This window comes from Centruroides vittatus, unplaced genomic scaffold (assembly GCF_030686945.1).
Source record: "Centruroides vittatus isolate TY-2023 unplaced genomic scaffold, ASM3068694v2 contig_717, whole genome shotgun sequence".
In the NCBI taxonomy this organism is placed as follows: domain Eukaryota; kingdom Metazoa; phylum Arthropoda; class Arachnida; order Scorpiones; family Buthidae; genus Centruroides; species Centruroides vittatus.
Window position 1 is genome coordinate 360,896 of NW_027122456.1, and position 20,292 is coordinate 381,187.

The 20,292-nt window shown below is 33.7% G+C and overlaps 2 protein-coding genes across 2 annotated transcripts; one reads left to right on the forward strand and one right to left on the reverse strand.

The window, feature by feature from the left end:
- Nucleotides 1-15,059: 15,059 nt before the first annotated feature.
- On the reverse strand, nucleotides 15,060-16,745 carry LOC136980626 (uncharacterized). Its single transcript, XM_067276764.1, has one exon. It carries the CDS (start codon nucleotides 16,743-16,745, stop codon nucleotides 15,060-15,062), a length of 1,686 nt encoding a protein of 561 aa, XP_067132865.1.
- Nucleotides 16,746-16,823: 78 nt separating this feature from the next.
- LOC136980627 (uncharacterized) lies at nucleotides 16,824-18,635 on the forward strand. Its single transcript, XM_067276765.1, has one exon. It carries the CDS (start codon nucleotides 16,824-16,826, stop codon nucleotides 18,633-18,635), a length of 1,812 nt encoding a protein of 603 aa, XP_067132866.1.
- Nucleotides 18,636-20,292: the final 1,657 nt, after the last annotated feature.

Consider the following 20,292-nt stretch of genomic DNA (forward strand, 5'->3'; position numbering starts at 1 on the left):
TATCTTTCTTGCCTCTTTAACCTCTCTCGGTCACTTCCCACACCACCGGTGCAGGAATTATAAAATACAATTAATTAACGTACTGAACCGTACATGCACATATAAATTTTATTATAACTGCTTTATTATTACAGAACTTATAGCAATTTCTAAAGTCTAGTTACTTTTTAACCGCTTACAGACAAAGATAAAAGACGAACACAGAGGCACGAAAACGATACTCCGGATCACAGCTTATAAGTCATAATGCAAAAAGTTTATTTATTCAATAGAAAATACAATTTCACAATGATAGGCCTATATATTAATAATTTCAAAACAAATTACAAGAACTGAAACAGAGAAAATTAATTGCTTACGGGAAATTTTAAGATATTAATTAAAAGTGGATTTTTCAGTAGGAAACAATCCTGCACGTCATCTCTTGTCTCTTCGGGCATCGGGCAATTGAAAATTTTCGGATACTCGGGAGAAATTGCAGTTGAGAAATTACTTTCTGCAATTGCCTTATGCGCAACTCTTAAATATAAAATAATAGAATTAAAACTGCCATAGTACATAACTTTTGATTAAATATTAAAGATAATTAGGCTACAATTTTCAAAAACTTGTAGATCTATAAATTACCACTGCCGTCATCTGTCTCTCTGTCCTCCTTTAATCTCGAGAATACCAGAAATGGAACACTTATGGGCTGAAGGCCCCGATAATCTATATACAAACTTACAGTTTAGACCGTAACTCACGTTATTTTAACTCAAATATTTTCTCCCTAAAAGGAATTAGATAGATGATTGGCACGACTCTATTGTTAGAGGAAAAGTATGATGTACAGGGGCATGCCACTGCTAATTTGAGGTGGAGGGCATATATTTAAAATTGATTATAAATATGATTTAAAAAATTGTAACCGGCATTGTGACATTGTCACAATAAATAGCTCTTTATCTTTTAATTTTTCTACGGGAATCTCATATTCATCAAAGCTGAAAAATTAAAGTTTAAAGCATTCAGATCTTTTATTATTCATGTTAATCAAGATGTTAATTTTTGAAAATGTAATCAATTAATAAACAATTTGTTTTATTTTATTGGTGTTTTCCAGTGGCGCGCCGTCATTGGAAGCGATGGAAGCGCCGATTCCACTTTCCAATGACCTTCCCTTGTATTTTATAAAATATAAATTTTCATATTTTAACGTACAGCATTAATTAAAATTAATTTTTTATTATAAATGCATTATGTATCTTTTACAAATTTCTTTACTACATTGAAAAAAACAATAAGATTGCTATTGTATATTCGAATAATTCAGTGGCAGAAGGAATGTCGAAACCGGGTCAGTTTCCAATCAGCCAGATTATATACGCATTGGCACATGCGGTTTACAGAGCACCAACCGCACCCGGTTTAGCTGGTAGAAGCAACATACGCATAAAGCATCTAATTTTATATCCCGGACCGGTTCTGAGCTGTTAGCCGCCTGCCTGTCAACTTCCAGGCAGCCAGATTATAGGCATTGGCGCATGCGCTTTACAGAGCACCAAACGTCACGGTTTAGCTGGTAGAATCAACACGCGCGAAAAGCGTCCAATTTTATATCCCGGACCGGTTGTGGGCTGTTAGCCGCCTGTCTGCTAGATATTCGGCCGCCCTCGCCCGATTATGTGAATCATGAGTAGACTAGATCAACGGCGGACAACCCGTGGGCCAGCTACGGCTCATGAAAAGTTTCTATCCGGCCCGCGAGATCTTTAATAGATTATTAAATTGGAAAAATAACTATTTTTCCAATTTTTTTGTAATTTTCGAAAACGATAAGAGAAATAAATGTAGTAATTAACTTTTTATTTATTTATTTCATATTTGCAGACTAAAAAAATTACAAGTCACAAGAAGGCGTCAATTAACTACTACGGCCCGCGAAAAAACGTAAAATTTATTCTGGCCCATGTTATAAAAATGGTTGTCCACCCTAGACTATATTTATAACTTAACCCAACTGATAGGAGCTTACTGGCATGTTTTTATGATAGTTCTGTATAGTTGACAGGAGTTTAAAAAATATCCATTAAAATATTTGATATATTTATTCCGCGTTTATTCTGCTCTCCCATCTTATATTACTTACGGATTTCAATGTTAAACCGGTGATATTACGATTTAGTATGTCCCATCTGTAAGGGGATGCAAAAAAACGTGTACAATTCTAGTACAGTGTTAAAAAATTAACTGTTACTTTGGCAGCATCATTTACAACCAAATTTAATGAATGAGACGTACAATGGTACAAAAAAAGCTCTAGAATTTATTTTCTTTAAATTTACGATTTATGTATCGGTTGTCATAAAGATTTCTTTCCACTTCTTTCCCAAGACTACAGATATTCAAGTACAAAGTAACCGGTTTCAACTTATTTCTACTTAAGTAGTAGTTAAATAATTAAGCGATTAGGGAATTAGAAACATAAATAAAACCCTGATGAAAGAGCCGAAATTTTACTTAAACAGAAGCTTAACAGAACCAATCTCTTGTCGAATACAGTGGGGTCTGATCTCTTCATAATATTAGATGTAATAAAGACAGAAATTTTTCCAGTTCAATGAGAGTGACCGAAAAGTTGTAAATTTTGGAAATTTCCGTGAACACTCGGTCCTAAAACCAATTAGTTAGAAAACGAACGACGGACAATCTGTTAAGTTTAACATATTTAGATTTTTACAGCTATGGTGAGAAACGTTTAAAATCTACAACAACCCTGTCGCGTCTTTGAGATATACTAGTGATGCGACAAAAGAGGCATTTGACATCGACCGGTATCGGCACCCTCGGGATTTGGCACGCACACACCTACCTGGACCGTCTCTGATTCCATTCATTAGCCACTCGTAGGGAGCTATTTCACTAACTTGTAAGTGGATTGTTTTAAGATTTAAAAAGTAAAGAATATTTTGTTATTTTTATGTACGTTTCTTCACAAAGTTATATTTAATTATAAGTTTCTTTAAAAGTATATTCGTACAATTGAAGAATTTTTTTTACTAAGCATGTATATTCATCACACATTTTGTTTTACTAAGTAAGTTTTTTTTTATAATTTTAATTTTAGCCCTTATATCGTGGCTAGTGATTCAAAAATTTATTTTAAAAAAGTTTTGGCTCGAGACCGTATAATGAAAAAGAAAACATTATTAAAAGAGAAAGACCGATGCCTAAATTAAATATAAATACGTCAACAAAAAAATTTCGACATTTTGACGATAAAATTTATGACGAATGACGATTCTTTCGTAAAATTGAAGCAATTTGGAAATCAAAGCGGAATAGAATTTAACATTGGTAGACAATATAAAATAAATATTGAAAATTATAACGAGATAATTACGATTAATAGATATATCTAAATTAATAGATGTTATATGTTTTTTCTCAAAGCAAGAATTGGCATTTAGAGGGCGTAGGGAATTTATTGAATCTAATAACGGAGGTAATTATATTGAACTTTCTTATTTATTAAGTACGTCGGATAATCTATTAAAAATACATTTAAAGAAGTATACGGTTTTTACTGGCTTATCGAACAAACGAATACGAACGGGCCCCGACGCGCAATTAATTGATTGCCCCTGTAAGTCGGCTTCTTACAGAAACACAGCTTCCCTATCATCAAATGTCACGGCACGCCACTGGTGTTTTCCACTGTTAGAGGTTTGTAAAGTTTAATAGAATTATCACAGATTGGCAAATGAAATTTATTTTAAATCCGCACGAGTTTCCGCTTTCCCATCTTACACCGATCCCGCTGTTTGTCAAACAGCAATCATAGTCACATCATGTTTAATGCCGAAATGTGATTTATGGTCTCATAATCCTCACGACGACTTTCTGAAATATTTTTATATTCATAAGTAAAGCCTTAGTTTTCGGAAATAAACAAAACACATTTAACAGAATTTATTGCAATACGGAAATATAGACAGAAAACTTCGTATAAATAAACATTTAAAATCATAAATATTTGTATATTATTCATTGTTCAGATGTGGTTTGGAAAGATTCTGTGTGAATTAAATTTACACATATCACATTTCGGACCCCTTAATTTGATATTTCTACGTCGAAAAAAAAGGCTGCACCGAAAATTTCCTTTAGCGATTGTTTATCTAATTTCATAATACGTATGTAATTTTGGCGAGTTTGAAATTTACATATAGGAAACGTGATGAAAGCCCGAAAAACGCACGAGGCCAGCCCGTTATCCCGGCGCGAACCTTTGACCAAATACCAGCGTTTAGTTATTTTATTCACTCGACACAAAGAATAAATGTGGAAAAAAAGCTACATTTTAGAAATATTTCTCAGTTGTTCTGCCGGGTGAAGTGAGTGACAGAAAATAATTTCCATTTGAAGCCACGGAACCATCGTCGAAGTCTCGCCCTTCTCCGTGGGTTTTTCTTTGTCCAGAAACCCTGTAATGTCTAGGCAGCATCCAAATTACTGGAAAAACTGGAATCGCGCCATTTCCGTAACACAAATGTAGATAATGGATTCGAAACTTTGTCTAAAACTATTATCACACATTATAATGATGCATCATAGGAGCAACGCACTACCCGAAAATCCGTATCTGAAGGCTTCGCGTATCTTAAATTTTAAACAATTAAAACAAGTCACACGGAAAAACAAAATTTCGTAGCGGACATTAAACGTGAAGACGAATTTTTCACAATAAAGGAATTCTAACAAAACGGGATTCATTGTTACTTTATATTCACTTCAATTCAAACAATTGAATTGAAACAATGCTTCAGGAATAAAATATGAAAATAGATGGAGAGACCAAATGTTGCCGGGAAAGTTAAGCAACTCGCTGCTGAATTTTTAAAAATGAGAAGTTTTGACCGATATCAAATACTAGGAACTATAATTGTATGTTTTAGTTTAACTTAAGTTGTTAAGCAGAAATGGCCAAACTGTTTATTGGACACTTCTGCATAATATAATCTAGCAGAATTGCATATACAAGAACGTAATCTGAGTTTTTTAGTCTTAAATTATTGTGTGTTGCAGGCATAAATGAGGTGTTTCTACAAACCTATTACGAGTTCGATCGGGCACACAATGAGAGAATTGTGGGATGTCCGGGTTTACTTCTTCCAGGAAATTACGAACGTATTCATATATAAATACAGTCGAGTCCGCAAAATTCGACACCCCAAGAAGAAGTGGAAATGTGTCGAGATATCCGATGTGACGACTAAAGCGAAGTTGGAAAAAAACCACAAAACTACAATTAGGAAAATACAGTAGTGCGTTATACAGTAGTATAGGCTTACAATACATTGTGTCCTCCATTTACAATTACTCTGTAGATGAAAAACTGAAAAATTCGTTTAGTGTTGTTTGTTTTTGAGCACTTAAGCCCTCAACATTAATACACCCACACAAAAAAAATTAAAATTTAATTGTTTTAATTTTAAAATGTTATTTTAAAAAAACAGTTACGTTGACAAATATGGTTTATCGGACCATTTGAAATAGTTTCATCACAGTATATTCTTCTGCTGCGTGGGCTATAGTTACCCACAGAAGGCACGATTAATGTTACCTATGGTTCCAAGATGGCGGTTCGTCTCTGATTCCAGCAAATAGAAGAAGGAAAACAGTAGGAACGCACGTTCTAACCTAACCTAACCTATTCTAATAAATTACCATAATTATTATTAACAAAATTATTAGAATAGGTTAGGTTAGGTTAGAATGTGCGTTTCCACTGTTTCCTTGCTGGAATCTGACGAGCCGCCATCTTGGAACCATAAGTAACATTAACCGAAGGCACTAATGTCGCCTAGTAAGTAAAGTAGTAACATTGAAAAGAGGGATTGTTTAACTGTTGATGCTATTCAAATAAGTTAACTGTGTTTTGTCGAAGTTGAAATTTGCTTGTTTATGAAATTACAGGTAATACTTTTCAAGACTGTAATAAATACTATAATGCGTTATGGTAGCATATAAGCCTAGAAAATACAACATTCACTGAAGCATGTGGTGATAGTTTGCGTTACGTCGTGTCACTTGATAGCCGATTGACCAATAATATGTTAAAGTTTTAAAAAATCAGCTATTATTTTATAATCACTCAACATTTTGAAGACAAGTCGGACAAAGTCGAACAAAAGGCAGGGGAGAAGAGTGATTGAGCTTCATTGAACGTCCTCCCCTTCCCTTTGTCCGACTTGTCTTAACCATTACATTATATTTTATACAGTTTATTATACCTATTTCAAATATTCTTCTATATTTCGTTTCTACTTATAATATCTATCATTCATAGTGATAAAGGCAGTGGTGTAGCGATGGGGGTGCAAGTGGGTCTTCTTAAATGGAGCAGTCCATCCTTTCTAACAGTTCGTCAGGAGGTACTCCAACTTTATTCAATGACCTTGCTTCGCATCTTGCTTTGCAAGGGTACTATCATGCTTTGCAAGTGGGTCTATCATGCCCCGGGCGCCACTCGCAGAGGGACGCCCAAATGGTCTCCAAGACAAACTATATGTGTTTCTGGAGGGAGGAGGGGGCGCCAATAAAGTGTCGCGCCCCGGGTGCCAGTTATGTTCGCTACGCCACTGGCGCCTCGTCTCTCGTCCATTATATGAAGCGGCGATACCCCGAAGTTCCGGAATGGACGGTCAAGTGAGACGGGGACTCGACAGAAAGGAGTCCGTAGAAATGGTGGAAGAATCCGTCGAGCGTAAAAGAATTATATGAAGAAAATTTCAAAATTTATTGTTGAAACATTAAGGCTAACGTGTAAAGTATTGCTCATATAAACATAGCCTATAAAGTGTAATTGCATAAATTTTATAAAAGAAACACATTGAAAATGCTATTAACCGGAAAGATATCTGTTGATGCATGTGGCATGCGAGTGCGGATGCAGGCGTATATTTCATTTAATATCTCAGAATAAATTAAGGATGATAACACAAAATTTGGCACGGTAACTCGATTATGAGGGACATTGATGATGATAAAAATGGAAGAAGTGGGGAAATAGTGGGCGATCTCGAGAGAGATCTGACTTAACGAAGATTACTCGTTATTAGCATTTACGATTATTTTTATAAAACCAATCACTACCTTCAAAATTAAGGTTTTTGTCATCTTATAATAATTAATAATATAAAAACATTGTTTTCACAACAAAATCTCATAAAAGATGGCACGAGACGACACATAACACACGCAACTCATTGTAGGAATTTCTTTTGGCTTTTCTGGGTTGAAATCGTCGAAATTGGCAAAAATCTCGGAAGGTCAAAGTTGATACGATTCCAATACTTTACCGTGTTATATACACAAGAAGCCGGGAAAGTAAGATGGAAGATTGGTTTCGGTTGCCTACAAACCAATAAAAATGAAAAGTTAAACCAATTAATACAAGGGCTCCTAATCTTTTTCGTGTATTGTCCCCTTTTAAAAAAGTATTTTTTCTGTCGACCTATTCGATGTTATGTACTATATATGTTATACAATATTATATATATATAAATGGAACAAGCAGCTCTTCGCCTGCCGTTCGTCATTCCACACGAACGACAACCCAGAACTCACCACGTGGAGGTGGCTGCTTCAGTGTCCCACCAAGAGTTGGAAAGAATTCTATTCCACAAGTCACCAACGTCACTTGTCGAGTCGAGTTCTTCCTAACTCGCACGATGAAAATATTCATAATTACTGCTGAATACTCCAAATTCGGCCATTCGGAACTCACCGTATTATTACTATCTAAACTAAGGAATGCAAAATTACGAAACACAGAGAGCCCTCTAAGCCTCACCGACTTTTGTCTTCACTCCAACGAGCCGCAAAGATGCGGGACACAGGAAACCATCTCCGCCTCTCCTGTCTTCGTCCGAGAGAGCCTTAAAAATGCGAAACACAGGGGGCCGTTTCCGTCTCTTGTTCTCGTTTTGTTCTATAGTATTTAGGTAGTTAGAACCTAAATACTATAGCAACAAAGTCTTTAAGTTAGTAAGACACCACAAATGACAATTGATAAACCATTTATGATCGCTTTCATTGTCAGAACAGGTAACAAGTGAAAACTGTTCTATCCATTTGTGGCTAACTATCTAAGCAATGAAATGTACGTTATTCAAGAATCAATTTATAATCTAAACTATATTGAAGTTTTAGTAAATGAAAGACTAACAAACTTAAAAATTACTATATTGGCTGCCCGACAAGATCACTAAAATCAGGAAGCCATTGACAACTCGTTAAAAAAATTAAAGATTATTTGTTATAAATGTCATTTATGAGCGCGTTCGTTAATAGCGATCGCTTTGCGTCTCCGCTACTACGAAAGTGCACTGCTGTTTGTATGCATTTACGAACGTCGGGAATAGATAAAAAGATGGCGGCGCCCGTTCTATTCTTAAACTATATCAATTACAAACATCGCCTTGACAATAATTTTCTATCACGTAAAAATAATTCTTCCTATTTACAAGTGCAAAATGATAATTAAGGTATAGCCTATATCAAATAAACATATAGCCTTGTTTCACGTTCGATTATCGTTACTCGTAAATTTTAATAAGTTACTGAAATTTGTTTTATTATTATTATATTAAGTATTTGATAGTAATACTGCGGATAAAAGGCACGCTAACCCAAAACACATATAATATATGTACAAAAATTATAACTACAAGTGATATAATAAAAAAATTTGTTTTTTACTGAAAAACCTATCATTACTGTGCCACTCTTTAAACACCAATAATAACTTTTATCAATAAGTAAAGTAAAAGTATACAATTAACGACGATATTTTATATTTCACATTTATATAAATACAAACTTAAAATTCGTAAACGACTCGCACGTAAAAAAGTTATGTCATAATCAAAATCAATATGCATTTCTAAATTTCAAATTATAATAAATTTTAGTTTTCCGCAATATGGTAAAGTGACCCTCGTTTCTGAAAATATAAACTCTGACCCGCAAACAACCAACACAGCCGCGTCAACAATCCATATATGTAATATTTTCATAATGTCTAATACTCTCAATAACATTTAGAGTAACCCCCACAACTTTAAATGTTGTCACGATCATGAAATATATTCACATTATCTGAACCTACCTCAAACCCGCCAAACTGCATAAATATATAATAATTTCAGTTATTATGCCAAATTCTTTTCTACTCTAGATGTTGAGAGTAAAGTGTCTCGTCTACGGTAAACCCGCCTCTTACACGTCGCTGGCCGTTTCCTACAGAGGCGACACTCTGAGAATTCAATGCCTTGTCTGCGATAAACGCGGTGTATCTTTATATTATTTCGATTTGCTTATTTATTTGATTCGTATGTTTATATTTTATATGTGATCGTTTTTTTTGTGGCCCTTATGCCAAAGTGGTATTTTCGATATGCGGCAACTGACTCAGTTGCTGCTTACCAAAAATGTGTAATGTGTTAACGATAAAATATGAAAATATAATTTTATAATTTATTATAAATAATTTAATTAAATTTACATTATCAAAAGTTAGATAACAATTAAATTTCGTATATAATGATTTATTGTTGTTTAATGTGAAAATGTAAAATAAAAATTTAATTAGAACTTACCTTTTTTTTTTTTTTTTTTTTTAATCTTTCCGCCCTGTGGGCACTAAGAGGGCCTCTTTTAGTAGGCCCATTATGGGTTCGGCCAGGCCCACAATGGGGCGACCGGGTGGTGAGGGACGGGGCCCGACATATCCGAACGGACCACCCCCCGAAAAATTCCTGGGGATTATTCGACCCGTTCGGATTCGATCCCGGGTCCCCCAGAGCGGTAGGCTGCCACCTTTACCGCTCGGCCATCCGGCCGTCCTAGAACTTACCTTAGGTCATGTTAAAGTTACGCTATAATGTTAACTAAATTTATGTTATTTTATGTGGGTTTTTATATTTAATTCGCATGTAATTGGTGAATTGACGTTTTTTGATTGTAAAATGTAGTGTACTATATTGTGTGGTTTTTTAATTATGAAACTTGAATTGAAAATAATTGTTACTCTCGATAAAACTGAATTTATTTCTAATCGAATTGAAAACATCTCTTGCAATGCCAAGGATAATCTGTAAAGTGGACGCAGCAAAATCTACGAAATTAAGTGAAGGTGTCGGGTTTACCAACCCAATAAAATCGATTTTGCCGGTCGAGTTTATCTTAATTATTTTGTAAATTTGTCAACAGTTCAATGAGGCGATTAACTGCCATAATATCCCTAAAACGTAAGACGAGAAAATTCTAAAAGCGCTTCAAAAGATAAATTTTAATAAGTATATGAAGATACTGTTTTACTGAATGCATTATACGTTTTCACTAGTCTGAGCGGGTAACTCTTATTTGTACGGATCATTTTATTAGATTAATATGAAAGTTTTTTCTACAATCGTGTGTTCATTGGACGGAGAGGACTCTAGAAAAAGGTCTCTCACCCGAATAGCAGAAACAGTAGAGGCAAAAACAGAAGTAATATATTGGGTATAACAAATGGGCGAAAATCAACATTAATTTCAGGAAAAATAACTGTTTTTTTCTTTCAGGCAACTTTTTATCTCTACCAATCATTATCGTCATTCCAGTTCACTTACAAGTTGTTGGTATTTCAGTAAAAACAATTAAAAAGAAATGTGTTTTAGAAACATTACAAGGAAGTGTTCCTAGACATATTTATTTAGACCCTTTAAAACTTGCATCCTGAAATGCTAAATGATTTAAAAAGCTAGGAATAGTATCCTAAAATGGTATATAAAATCAATGTTTTCTTTACAACAGGCAAAAAATACTTATAAAGTATTATATGAAGCTATTTTTCTGCCGTAGAGTGGGATTCCTATTGCCGACTGCTCTGGTATTTGACTGTATTGTGTTTTCGTGACAAGTATAAAATAATTTTTATTTTCATCCATGAATTTTCTTTTTGTGCTACTACGTAATTTAATGAAAACTATCAAAGTTTAAAACAGTAGAATACGGGTGACACTATGCTATATTTAGTGTGCCGTATGTGGTTATGTGGCAGTTGTAATAAAAAATAAATTGTTGAATACGTATTTAGAGTAGCATTAAAGTAACTTTGCAATTAAAATTTTCATTATAATTAAGTTAATTTTGTATGTAAACGTTGTCTTTTTTTGTATTAATGTATCATTTAAGTCCTTACGCATTTATTGTATGTACAAAATTAAATTTGCAACAGCAATGTTATACACAAAACAATATATCTAACAATAAGAATATATAAAAATAATTTTGTTAACCAGTGGCGTGTTATGCTACGGGCAAAAAATGCAATTGCCTGGAGCCCCAAACCAATCTTCTCCCAAAGAAAAATATCTGAAATCAACACGTACGTGTGGCCTCCCTAATTCAAATTCAAATGGGCTTTGTGAAGCTATAACATGCCACTGTCATTAACTTATTTCAATTGTTTTTACTTTGTTTTATGATTCTTTCAACTTATGAAAAGTACTATTAAGATTTTTGGACTGCAATTTGTAGACCTATGAATTCTCATTTTCGTCCATCTGCCTTTCCTTAATTTCGAAAACGGAACCCGATACAGAAACCTTAGGGACAAGAACTTAAGAGGAACTTCCGATGCAAACCGGAAGTTGCGTTAAATTAAAACCTTCCTCTGGAAGGTGTTAGAAATATGACTGGCACAACTGTATTGTTAAAGGAATAGTGTGACGTGCAGGGGCAAGCCACTACTATTTTGAGGTGGAGAGGATATATTTTAAATTAAAAAATTAAAAATTGCAGCCCAACATTGTGACCATGTCACAATAAATAATTGCTTGTTTTTAAAGAAAACCAGTTGGTAAATAATATATTATGATAGACTCACGTTAGCATCGCTACCCGTGAAATCGCCTTTAAGTATTGTCGTTAACCAACAGTTGGCCAATAGTCAATGTTGTCCTCAGAGAAAGTTATACACATATCAATTGTTAAATTTCACTATATACTTCGTTTTAAGATTGCAGTTTCTTCTAATAATTTTCATGAATTTTATCCATCATAATCCTGGAAATAATGGTAGAGTTTAAAAATTATATTTTGTTCAAACAGTAATAATAATTCTGACAGTTAATGGGATATCACCATTAACTAATATTATTTAGTATAATGTATATACTTTGTTAATGGTAGTCATTCCTATAAAATATGTAATTAAGTATAGTTTATATTATTGGTGAATGTATACTAAATATATATAATTATGCAATCTGCAATACATTGTACAGGCTCATTAGGTCTTTCTGAAGTAGGGTGAATCCTTCTATTTAAATAAGATTCCTCATCTCTGCCCTGCAGTCAAGTATAGTTTCTGCTGAGACATTTCAAATGATTAAGGATCTCATATTCTCCATATCTATGTCGTGTACAGTGGATATCAGTCCGTGATCATTCTTAGCATAAAAGGGATGAAAGAATGCAGTGTAGTGTAGTGTGAGATCATTTCTTACCTGAAGTACTGCAATAAAACATGGTAGTTAATCGTTATTTAGAATTTTTGCTTCCTCTGCTGCAATCATGTGAAATGGTCGGCGTCCAATGCTGCAGCAATTGGAAGAAACTGCCCGTTTCGTCGGGATTGAAAATGTCATCTGTGCTGTTCTTAAATATTGTATCTTGTCTGTAGTCCATGCACACGCTATGTGCAATGAAACATCAATGTTTCTCTGCATAAAGATTTTGAGATAATTCCATACTTTTCACAAAATCCCTGTAGAAAGAAAGAACTGCCCATGGGACAGTGGCATACTTGAACATCTTGAAACCAGATGAAAATAACTTTCTGCACATCCTCAAACTGTGAGCTGTGCATTTTATTCCTGCAGGACTCAACATTGGATCTTTTTAACTTTTTTCAATGTTGAATGATCTTTTAAAATCACTGACAGAATGGAAACAGTGATGCCAAACTCCCTTGCAACATCTAATTTTTACTCAGAATCAACTTCTTGTAGAAAGAAGCTTTTTAAACAATGAAAATTGGTTGCATATTTCCCCTTTGGCATATTTCATTATGAAGTCTGACAAGATTACTTTCGGTGACTGATAGATCATAACTACAGCATAGTAAAGTATATTACCCATTTCATACTAAAGTAATGTAAGGATTTGTTGAACACTTATTTACTTACTCCTTCTTGTAACTTCCTAGTATCATCTCTATACTCATCCTATTTGGTGGTGACATTCCCGTCCTGAAAGGTCTTGTTACTGGTGTTATCCATCTTATATGGGTTTTCACTGGGTACTTCCAGAATATTTTAATATGGGTAAGGAATGATCCAGACCACCCATCCACACCAGCCTTGACCTAAGGCATCTTTTAGACATGCCCCTTTTGTCCAGTAATCTATGGAACCTCATAATCATTTTCATCCAACCCATCCCAGTGTTTTGATATATTGGGAATGTTCAGCATAGTGAAAAACCCTTTGGTATTCTGAAATTTATATTGACAGTTCTTAAGCCAAGTCTTACAGGTGGCCATCTTGGACTTGAAACTGTTTGCTATATTAAGGGGTTATCTGTATGTTTAACAGTAAAAAATAAGCACTCTCTCTCAAATACACTTTTTAATGTTCTTTAAAGCTATATTGTTTGATTTTAAACAAGTACAACGAAATCCAAAAAATAAATTTAAACAGTTTGTTGTCATAGCAATTGCAATCATATTAAATTACAAATATTATTAATTACAAGTATTAATTCCTTACAGATATAGTAAAATATAGTATGAAAATTTAAACAAAATGAATCTTTATTTATTTAAAACATAAATTTTACAATAATTCATAATTGTATTTACAGTTATCTCTATTACATTAAATATGATAAAGAAAATTTGAACCTAATTTTATTGTGCTTAATTAACATATGGCTAATTAGTCCAAAATGAACATCAAGACAAATCAAACTCTGAATGCCAGTTTTTACAAAATTTAAAATTAAAATGGTCCCGGCAATATAAAAGTAAAGTGTAGTAGTTTACTGACCATTTATAGAAGAAAATGTTGCATGCTTTTGTCATAATGGAAATGTTTGTTAAAGGAATGCAGTGACAAAGTTCAATGCCAACATTTTCTAAAGGACTATCCCCATTATCGGTTACAGGTATCATAGAGTAGAATAATAAAAAAAATTTTTTGTGTGCAGCAGATAACCTGAACAATTAAAAAAGAGCATTATTTAAAATTGATTCTAAAATATGAATAAATATAGTAATGATTTAAAATAAATGTAATCACTTCCAGCCACTTACCAATCAGTTTATTATCCACGAAGTAATTGTCGTACATACGTGTCACATAGCTGCTGTAGTGGTATGTCGGAAGCCTAAATGATGTCACATAACTCCTGGCTATAAGTGCTCACAACCAGTTAAAGCTATTAAACATGTAAAAAATAAAATGTCAGAATCATCAATGTATTCAAGAGTTACATAGAAGAGTTGAAAAGACAGGTATTTTTAATATACAAATAAGCAAATTCTAGTTAAGCTTCATTTTCATCAATTTATATATGTATTAATAAAAATGAAACCATATGCTAAGAGAAATAACATCAACTTCTATAATAGAACACCTTAATTTTGCTGAGAAATATATATTTTAATCACAAACGTTTTCAACCTGATTAACAGGCCATCCTCAGGTCTACAAAACGATAATGGAACATAAACGTTCCATGTATAGAATATAAATATTTAAATCAAAATTTAGAACAAGAATTTAAAAAATATACCATAGAAACGGAATAAAACATAAAATTAAAATATATAAGAGAATAAATAAAAATAAAGATAAACTAAAAAAATTATAACTAATAGTTTTCCAATAACTAATTCTAGCATGAGTTTTCAGTGAACTTTTTAATCATGTATTTCCACGCCGACGACAGGCTCTCAGCATCCCTCGCATTCAAACATCCTTCCCGTAGTCTACTCTTATATATTTCAATCTTCTCTGCTGTCATTGATAAAGTGGGGAAGATACTGGTTTTATAATCGTTGCCTCGTCCCATTTTACTACCGAACCTTGGACTTGCGACATTTGTGATAAAACTGTGGTATTGGATCCTTTTTTTACGTTATACCGATGTTCCTTTAGCCTTACTCCTAAGCTCCTGTTGGTGACGCCGATGTAGTCTTTCTTAACATCTAGCTGGATGTTTTCATGAGGAACTTTATAGACACCTGGTTTTTCTTCTGCGTTTATTCTATCTTTATCATTTCTCAATATCTTATATAAACTTGGGGCCCTTTTTAAAATCATTCTTGCTTGTTTCTTACTAGCCACTTCTTTCATAATACTATTCAAATTACTGTTATACGTAAACTTCAAGCGTCTATTGTGAGCTGTATTTAATCCTTGTTTCTCATTCTTCTTTTCATACTTTTTGAGTAATCCAACTATGGTGCTTTTCCTGTAGCCTAGGGCCTGAGCTATTTGCAATATCCTTTCAATTTCTTTATTTCTGTCACCAATTCTATCACAATACAAATAGGCTCTTCTTATCAACGCTTGAAATGCAGCCATTTTATATCGATATGGATCCATGGACTGCGCTGGTATATATAGTGGGGTGTGAGTAGGCTTAATATATACGCTGGTGGACAAATGATCCCCCATGAACTTGATATTAATGTCTAAGAAGTGCACACTCATGGAACTTTTTTGCTCTAACTTTAATCTAAGCCCATCCTTGTTATTATTGATTTTATTCAAAAAATCATGTATCTTGCTATTGTTTCTCCATAATATAAAAATGTCATCCACATATCTGATGAAATGTATGATATCTTCCTTAAAAGTTTGTAGAGCTTCCCTTTCCAATCTTCTAACTACCAATTCGCAAAGAATTCCAGAGAGGGGACTTCCCATCGGAACCCCTCTTTTTTGTCTGTAGATTCGACCACAAAACGTAAAACAAGATTGATAACGTACCAGGCTAGCTAGTTCTTCTAGGTCTTGGGTGTGACTACGCAACTGAGGGTTGTTGTTGTACATGAAATCCAACAATGCCTCCACACATGACTCAATTCTTATTGAAGGATACATACTCTCATAATCTAAAATGGTCGCCACTTCTTCTTCCATTAGAGAAATATTTTGCATTTCCTTTACTACGACAAGAGGATCTTTTGCTACCAGTTTATCTTCTTCCATCTGTGTGGATAAGTATTCATGTAGCCTTTTTTCTAAGGTAAAGGTGGGCCCCCTACATTTCTCTACTACTGGTCTTAATTCATTTCCAGCCTTGTGCGTCTTAGCAAACGCAAACAATCTTGGAGCTCCTGTATTTGGGTTGTGACAGTTCTTCAGAAAAGGCAAAACGGCCGCAAGACTTGAGCGTTCTAACCTCTTGACCCTTCTGCCCAGAGATCCAATTATTTTGTCGTCAACCATTTCACATTCTGTCTTCCTGATGTAAGCATGTAATTCCTTGTCATATGTGTGTCTCTTCATGACAACCAAATGTTTAGTTTTGTCCGCTTTGGTCAAAACTAGATCATTCGTTCTTAACCACTCCTTCGTGAGCCATATGTCTCTATTGCTAATGCTAGTTGCTTTTTTCTTTAGGCGGTTACTTATGACAGTCTTCCATCTAAAGAATTCTTTATCTAAAGGATCCATGCCAACAATCCCTCTCTCCATCTCCTGTATGGTACGTTTGAAAAAGGCCCTAACTTTGTCCCAGATGTGGGGAATAGTTGGGAAACGTCCATACAGAAGATGGAGAGAGGGATTGTTGGCATGGATCCTTTAGATAAAGAATTCTTTAGATGGAAGACTGTCATAAGTAACCGCCTAAAGAAAAAAGCAACTAGCATTAGCAATAGAGACATATGGCTCACGAAGGAGTGGTTAAGAACGAATGATCTAGTTTTGACCAAAGCGGACAAAACTAAACATTTGGTTGTCATGAAGAGACACACATATGACAAGGAATTACATGCTTACATCAGGAAGACAGAATGTGAAATGGTTGACGACAAAATAATTGGATCTCTGGGCAGAAGGGTCAAGAGGTTAGAACGCTCAAGTCTTGCGGCCGTTTTGCCTTTTCTGAAGAACTGTCACAACCCAAATACAGGAGCTCCAAGATTGTTTGCGTTTGCTAAGACGCACAAGGCTGGAAATGAATTAAGACCAGTAGTAGAGAAATGTAGGGGGCCCACCTTTACCTTAGAAAAAAGGCTACATGAATACTTATCCACACAGATGGAAGAAGATAAACTGGTAGCAAAAGATCCTCTTGTCGTAGTAAAGGAAATGCAAAATATTTCTCTAATGGAAGAAGAAGTGGCGACCATTTTAGATTATGAGAGTATGTATCCTTCAATAAGAATTGAGTCATGTGTGGAGGCATTGTTGGATTTCATGTACAACAACAACCCTCAGTTGCGTAGTCACACCCAAGACCTAGAAGAACTAGCTAGCCTGGTATGTTATCAATCTTGTTTTACGTTTTGTGGTCGAATCTACAGACAAAAAAGAGGGGTTCCGATGGGAAGTCCCCTCTCTGGAATTCTTTGCGAATTGGTAGTTAGAAGATTGGAAAGGGAAGCTCTACAAACTTTTAAGGAAGATATCATACATTTCATCAGATATGTGGATGACATTTTTATATTATGGAGAAACAATAGCAAGATACATGATTTTTTGAATAAAATCAATAATAACAAGGATGGGCTTAGATTAAAGTTAGAGCAAAAAAGTTCCATGAGTGTGCACTTCTTAGACATTAATATCAAGTTCATGGGGGATCATTTGTCCACCAGCGTATATATTAAGCCTACTCACACCCCACTATATATACCAGCGCAGTCCATGGATCCATATCGATATAAAATGGCTGCATTTCAAGCGTTGATAAGAAGAGCCTATTTGTATTGTGATAGAATTGGTGACAGAAATAAAGAAATTGAAAGGATATTGCAAATAGCTCAGGCCCTAGGCTACAGGAAAAGCACCATAGTTGGATTACTCAAAAAGTATGAAAAGAAGAATGAGAAACAAGGATTAAATACAGCTCACAATAGACGCTTGAAGTTTACGTATAACAGTAATTTGAATAGTATTATGAAAGAAGTGGCTAGTAAGAAACAAGCAAGAATGATTTTAAAAAGGGCCCCAAGTTTATATAAGATATTGAGAAATGATAAAGATAGAATAAACGCAGAAGAAAAACCAGGTGTCTATAAAGTTCCTCATGAAAACATCCAGCTAGATGTTAAGAAAGACTACATCGGCGTCACCAACAGGAGCTTAGGAGTAAGGCTAAAGGAACATCGGTATAACGTAAAAAAAGGATCCAATACCACAGTTTTATCACAAATGTCGCAAGTCCAAGGTTCGGTAGTAAAATGGGACGAGGCAACGATTATAAAACCAGTATCTTCCCCCACTTTATCAATGACAGCAGAGAAGATTGAAATATATAAGAGTAGACTACGGGAAGGATGTTTGAATGCGAGGGATGCTGAGAGCCTGTCGTCGGCGTGGAAATACATGATTAAAAAGTTCACTGAAAACTCATGCTAGAATTAGTTATTGGAAAACTATTAGTTATAATTTTTTTAGTTTATCTTTATTTTTATTTATTCTCTTATATATTTTAATTTTATGTTTTATTCCGTTTCTATGGTATATTTTTTAAATTCTTGTTCTAAATTTTGATTTAAATATTTATATTCTATACATGGAACGTTTATGTTCCATTATCGTTTTGTAGACCTGAGGATGGCCTGTTAATCAGGTTGAAAACGTTTGTGATTAAAATATATATTTCTCAGCAAAATTAAGGTGTTCTATTATAGTTGTTTAATTGCTGAGCTCTTTTAATGATAAAACAACTTCTTTAAAACAAATGGTTTATTTAAAATTATTGAATTTTCTAAACTTTAACATAGTGTTAAGGGAAAATAAGAGTTAATTATAGCTTAGATAGAACTTTTGTTCATATAAATAACATTCTAGATGTTAATGCAAATAAGTTAAGTGTAGTAGTGTGATTTGATTTGTGTAAAGCTGTGGATTTGAATATTGCCTGTTGTTAAGTTATGTACTGTACAGTACTTTACGAATGAGCAATGGTGTTAAATTGCCGAATTGAAAAGAATTCTTAATAAGGAAATATTACAAAAGTCGAGTGAAATCTTAAATTAAAGTTTTATTTGTATATATAAAATGGATTGTTCTTAAATTGGGGAAGAAATTGTCCTTCATCACAATAATACTCGTATATGTAAAACTGTATAAGTGTATATAACAAGCTAAGAATTAATTTTTTTTAATAAATCCTGCTATCAATAGGTAGAAATTATAAATTCATTTTAAATTCTCGTTGCTAATTTTACAAGATTATATTAAGATTTAAACGCTCTGCTAATGTTTTTGTTAATTGTTTATAATTTATCTTGATATGAAATAAATATAATTTATTCCGACTATTTTTCTACTCTTTTATAAGACACGGAAAACAATCTTATTCTCATCTGATTTCAATATGCTATGGTATTAAAATGAAAATAAAAATGCATTACCTTTCTTTGTTTTGCTTCTTGTTAATTTTTAGAGCACAAAAAGTTTCAAAACGATTCCATGTCTCTTCGGAAAGTGGATTATAAAATCTGAGAATGATACTTCTTCCTAGAACAATTTAAGAATTTAATTATTAAGAATAGAAAAGATCAAGATGATTCATTAACTAATAAATTAATTAAATATTAAAATAATTTTCTAATGCAGGACGTTTGTTGTTTCATTGAAAACAATATAAGACAATATACAAGCGAATATTATTTATAACCTGATAATTTAATTCGATGCTAAGTGGAAACAACCTTAGATATTTTTAATGAAAATTTAAGACATTTACGTTTAATATTCTATCGACAATTATTCGATTCTGATCGATTATAAATAAAAAACTTTACATTGGCTGCGTTATTCGAGTTTATGTAATTCAAGTTTCTCGAAAAATGTCGAAATGAAAGGAAAAATAGCTCGCAATTTCCAGAAAACATTCTAATCCAAGATGGCGCCGGCAATACGAAATCGAACGAATGCGAATCAGTCGAACGTTACAATAAATACGTCACGCGTTACGTCATAAGTTCTACGTCAGAATATCAACTAATTGCAAATATTTTCTTTAAATGCTAAAATAGTCCTTTTATTTGTAAAACATCGTTAAGAA

Coding starts and splice junctions, on each gene's coding strand:
- LOC136980626 (XM_067276764.1), bottom strand. CDS start 16,745: ATGGAGAGAGGGATTGTTGGCATGGATCCTTTAGATAAAGAATTCTTT.
- LOC136980627 (XM_067276765.1), top strand. CDS start 16,824: ATGGAGAGAGGGATTGTTGGCATGGATCCTTTAGATAAAGAATTCTTT.